Raw genomic sequence first — 5407 nt, 5'->3', positions numbered from 1 at the left:
TGCAGGGTGCCCTCCAGAAGGGCACAGCTCACCCATGGCATCTCTGTGTTATGCAGGAGCCCCATGGAGAAGACAACTCAGCGCTAAGGCCACAGAAATGCTGCTGGGTGGCTCCACGCAGGCAGCGGCAGTGAGCCCTCTGTGCCCCTGGCTGGGAGGGGAGAGCTGAGCTCCTCCTTGGGTACGCTGAGGCAGGGTGAGGGGTTTGGAGGTCTGCACTTGGAAACTGCATTTCTTTTGCTCTCAGCAGTGTCCAGTTTCTTTTGGGGGGAACACTTGAGTGCTATCGTCCTCCAGCTCAAAGAGGTGCCAGCACAAGGCAGCTGAGACCAGGGCTGATGGACAGACTGGCTGTCCTCACTCTGCACTAAGGGACGGCCCCTTTGCTTCTCAGAACCCACAAGGTTTCACTTGAAGGGCAGTACTAATGCCAAGGATTTCTGCCTTAAAAACACTCCTCGGGGGTGGTGGGACCACTAGAGCAGAATAAACAAAACAAAATCCTCCCAGCTCTGCTCCAGGGTTGGGTGACTTGGGAGAGACAGTGAGGAAAAGCTCTTTGATATCACGAGCGGGTTTAACCATAGACCCTGTGTTCCTATTTCCCTATTGCTGTAGGGCAGCGCTGGCTCCCCCAGAGCCCACCTCAGAGTGCACTGCTGCCAGGGACACCCTCAGCCAGCACCAACCAGAGCTCACAAAAGGGACCTGCCAAATGTCTTCTTGATTAGGGACAGGTGGTTTGGGGTTTTCTATAAGAAATGGAATAGATTTTGCTCAGAGAAATCAGTCCTAACTCATTGATGGCTTTTCCTCCATAAATAGGCTCCCATGCCATGAGGGACCAAAAGTCCAATGGAAGCTCCATGACTGAGTTCCTCCTCCTGGCATTTGCAGACACCCGGGAGCTGCAGCTCTTGCACTTCTGGCTCTTCCTGGGCATCTACCTGGCTGCCCTCCTGGGCAATGGCCTCATCATCACCACCATAGCCTGCGGCCACCACCTCCACACCCCCATGTACTTCTTCCTCCTCAACCTCTCCCTCCTTGACCTGGGTTTCATCTCCACCACTCTCCCAAAGTCCATGGCCAATTCCCTGTGGGACACCAGGGCCATCTCCTATGGGGGATGTGCTGCACAGGTCTTTATGTTTCTATTTTTTCTATCATCAGAATATTTTCTTCTCACTGTCATGGCCTATGACCGCTACGTTGCCATCTGCAAACCCCTGCACTACGGGACCCTCCTGGGCAGCAGAGCTTGTGTCCACATGGCAGCAGCTGCCTGGGGCAGTGGGTTTCTCAATGCTCTGCTGCACACGGCCAATACCTTTTCACTACCACTCTGCCAAGGCAATGCCCTGGACCAGTTCTTCTGTGAAATCCCCCAGATCCTCAGGCTCTCCTGCTCAGACACCTACCTCAGGGAAGTTGGGCTTATTGTGGTTAGTACATTTTTATTTTTGGTGTGTTTTGTTTTCATGGTGCTGTCCTATGTGCAGATCTTCAGGGCTGTGCTGAGGATCCCCTCTGAGCAGGGACGGCACAAAGCCTTTTCCACCTGCCTCCCTCACCTGTCTGTTGTCTCCCTCTATCTCAGTACTGGCATATTTGCCTACCTGAAGCCCCCATCCATCTCCTCCTCATCCCTGGATGTGGTGTTTGCTGTTTTGTACTCGGTGGTGCCTCCAGCTGTGAACCCCCTCATCTACAGCATGAGGAACCAGGAGCTCAAGGATGCCCTGAGGAGACTGGTAACTGGACATCTTTCAGCAGCCATAGGCTGCCTACCTTCCTCTGCAGCTGACTCCCAGTGTACGTCGTGACAGGCCAAGTCTGACTTTCCTACATTTTTTTTTTTCCTTTTCCCTCTTTGGAAGTTGCTGTTTTCAATTAAATATAATTTTTCCTCCCCTTAATGATCCACCTATCTTGTGTGAGCCAGAGACTTTTTATAAATGGCAAACCATTTTCTTTAAGAAAAGAAATGAACCTGCAGCAACTTCTTGGTTTACTATCCATCCTCAGCATAGCAGAAATGAATGGGAAACAGAAACACCTTTATGGCTGCACGAGCTTGGGGCAGGCTGCCTTGTGCTGGGGGGATGAGGAGCTCTTGAGGAATGCAACGAGGAGAGCTCTTGTGCCAGCCTGGGGATACAGGATGGCACGGAGGGGCTGCAGATCTCTCAGGGTATGCTGGAGAGGAGAACAGGGGACACAGGGTGCCACTGACCTCCTAGTCCTTGTGGCCCCCCATGTCTGGGGCTGACTCCTCTCTGCTCCCCAGGGTCTGCTGTGCCCTTCAGAGGGGCTGGGGCTCTGGGGTGGGTGCCCAGAGCACTGCAGCACCCTGTGACAAGTAGTGCTGTGGGGCCAGACCCGAGTGGGCTGGGCTGGAGAGAGGGCAGGGGAGGTAGGAGGTCTTGGAGGGAGCTGAGCTGAGCTGGAAAGTTCCTGGGAGAGAAAAACTTCAGTGTACAGCTTGTACTGCATGACTGCGCAGGGTGAGGGCTCGCATCAGGGGGCTTGTGATGCAGAGACAGGGCTCCTGGATGGAGCCACACTTGAATGGACCACAGGAAACATCCATGATGCTGGAAAATGCATGACCCTCCGAGAGGGAGGTCCCATAACTGCAGGGGAAGCGGGAAGGGTTTGTGAGACCCATGGGAGTGCAGGGAGAGAGCGGGGTGTGCACAGCTGTGAGGGTGTTAAAGGCAGGAAGAAGACCTGAAGTAGTGGTGGGGCTGAAGGGCGTGTCATGCTGAAGTGAAACAGGTTGATTTTGGATTTTGAGGCAGCAGAAGAAGGAGGACATGCATTTCAGTGCTGGGATATTGTGCTGGTTTTGGCTGGGGAAGAGTTAACTTTTTTCATAGCAGCTAGTATGGAGCGATGGTGTTTGTCTTCCCAAGTAACTGTAATGCATGATGGAGCCCTGCTTTCCTGGAGATGGCTGAACACCTGCCTACCAATGGGAAGGAGTGAATGAATTCCTTGTTTTGCTTTGCCTGCCTGCGCAGCTTTTGCTTTACCTGTTAAACTGTCTTTATCTCAACCCATGAGTTTTCTCACTTTTACTCTTCCGATTCTCTCCCCCATCCCACCTGGGGCTGTGTGGTGCTTAGTTGCCAGCTGGGGTTAAACCATGACAGTCCTTTTTGGTGCCCAAACAGGGGCTCAAAGGGTTCAAGATAACGACAGGTTTGATTGGAATGTGCTCGATCAAATTTATAGCTGTTATTGCTGTTCAGCTATTAATCGGCAGGCTCCTGGGCTTGCCATGGGGCTTGCTTGCCTCACTGTATATTAGAGTCTAGTGCTCGTTAATGGCTGCTTTTTGTTTTCGCTGCTTTCTGTACTGCCATACTGCTGATCATCTCCCTCTGCTGTGCCTGGGAACATGTTGATAACAGCAATGGCCATGCGCCTGGGCTGGTAGATGGCCAGGGCATCGCTGCTGGTTCTGTGCTGCTGTACTGGACAAGCTGGAAATCCAGTGTGAACTGGAGTCGAAGGGACTGTGACCTGTGAATGAGTCCACGTGGGAGCAGGACACCCCAAAGCGTCTGTGTCCGTGAATAAGTCCATATCAGAGCAGGTGCACCTCGAAGCGTCTGTGGCCATGGTTATGTCTGTGCCGCAGCAGGTGTATCTCTGAAGGGATTGTGGCCCAAGGATAAGCCCATGCAGGAGAAGGTACACCTGGAAGCATCTGTGGCTGTGGATAAGCCCATGCTGCAGCAGGTACACCTGGAAGCATCTGTGGCTGTGCATGAGGTCATGCTGGAGCACTTGAAAGTGTGAGGTCATGCTGGAGCACTTGAAAGTGTGAGGCCATGGAGGAGCCCACGAGAGAGCAGGTACACCCCTGGAGAGACTGCAGCCGTGGGTAAGGTCATGTTGGAGCAGTTTTACTTCTGAAGGCATTGTGACCCATGGATAAGGCCACGCTGGAACAGGTGCACCTCAAGGTGACTGTGGCTCTGGATAGCTCTGTGCCGCAGCAGGTATACCCCTGAAGAGACTGTGGCACACAGAATAAGTCTCCACTTGGAGCAGGTACACCCCTAAGGGACTGCAGTCTGTGGGTAAGTCCAAGACAGAGCAGGGGCAAGGGGAGGAGTTCATTGCAATGTTAAAATCTATGGTCTATTCCAAAGGGACCAGGGGTGGAGGTTGTAATAGAAAAACCTTTAAATTGTTGTAACCTGGGATCTGAGTTGCATGTTATAGGAATTCCTATAACAAGAACCCCTTGTTGCTCGCCAGGCTAGGAGCAAGGGGAGGAGTTCATTGCAATGCTAAACCCTAAAACCTGGCCCAAAGGGACCAGGGGAGGAGATTGTCATGGAAATACCTTTAAATTGCTGTAACCCATGATTGGAGTTGCATGTTAGAGGAATTACTGTAGCAGGAACCACCTGAACCAATGGAGGACAAGCCTTACAAGAAGCAGTGCAAGTGCAGCAGTGACCCCACCTGAGCTGGCTGTGGTGCCCAATAACTCCATGCAATACAACATCTCTCCTGTCCTGAGTGACCACCATAAGAGATGGAGCCCAAAGTTATGGACTACATGAACTCAATGGACATTTTGTGGACATTTGTGGATATTTATGGACACTTTAAAGACATTTCACAGGAGTGATCCATAGACTAAGGGAATGATATCTGTGTACTATATCAAAGGATGGGTGTCGTGGTTTAGTCCCAGCTGGCAACTAAGCACCACACAGCCGCTCCCTCCCTCCCCCAATGTTGGATGGGGGAGAGAATAGGAAAAGTAAAAGCGAGAAAGCTCGTGGGTTGAGATAAAAACAGTTTAATAAGTGAAATGAAATAAAATAAAATAATAATGACAATAATAATAAAAATTGTAATGAAAAGGAAAATAACAACAACAAGCAGGAAAGGCAAGTGATGCAAATGAAAACAATTGCTCACCACCCTCCGACCGATGCCCAGCCCAAGCAGCGGTCCCCCGGACAGCTTTTCCCCTAATTTATATACTGAGCATGATATCATATGGTATGGAATATCCCTTTGGTCAGTTGTGGTCAGCTGTCAGCCTTTGACTCCAGTTCATATTGAAGTTCTAGCATGTCTGGTACAGCAGCACTCAGCGGCGGTGTGACTTCATTCAGGCCTCGATAGTCCACTGTTAACCGCCACTCTCCATTAGATTTTTGCACGGGCCATATGGGACTATTAAAGGGTGAATGAGTCTTACTGATCACTCCTTGACTTTCCAGTTGACGGATCAAGTTGTGGATGGGAACCAGGGAGTCTCAATTGGTGCGATATTGTCGCCGGTGCACTGTCATGGTAGCAATTGGCACCTGCTATTCTTTAACTTGCAGCAACCCCACCACAGAAGGATCCTCTGAGAGACCAGGCAAGC

The 5407-nt window shown here is 51.2% G+C and overlaps 1 protein-coding gene across 1 annotated transcript; it reads left to right on the top strand.

Annotated features, from left to right (window-relative positions):
* Positions 1-857: 857 nt before the first annotated feature.
* On the top strand, positions 858-1826 carry LOC132320241 (olfactory receptor 14A16-like). Its single transcript, XM_059832513.1, has one exon. The coding sequence runs from the start codon at positions 867-869 to the stop codon at positions 1824-1826; it is 960 nt and encodes a 319-aa protein (XP_059688496.1). The 5' UTR covers positions 858-866.
* The last annotated feature ends 3581 nt before the right edge of the window (positions 1827-5407 follow it).

The sequence above is a fragment of the Gavia stellata genome, chromosome 34, assembly GCF_030936135.1.
Source record: "Gavia stellata isolate bGavSte3 chromosome 34, bGavSte3.hap2, whole genome shotgun sequence".
Classification (NCBI taxonomy): domain Eukaryota; kingdom Metazoa; phylum Chordata; class Aves; order Gaviiformes; family Gaviidae; genus Gavia; species Gavia stellata.
Note: the sequence above shows the minus strand (reverse complement) of the source record. Positions and strands in the feature narration are given on the sequence as shown.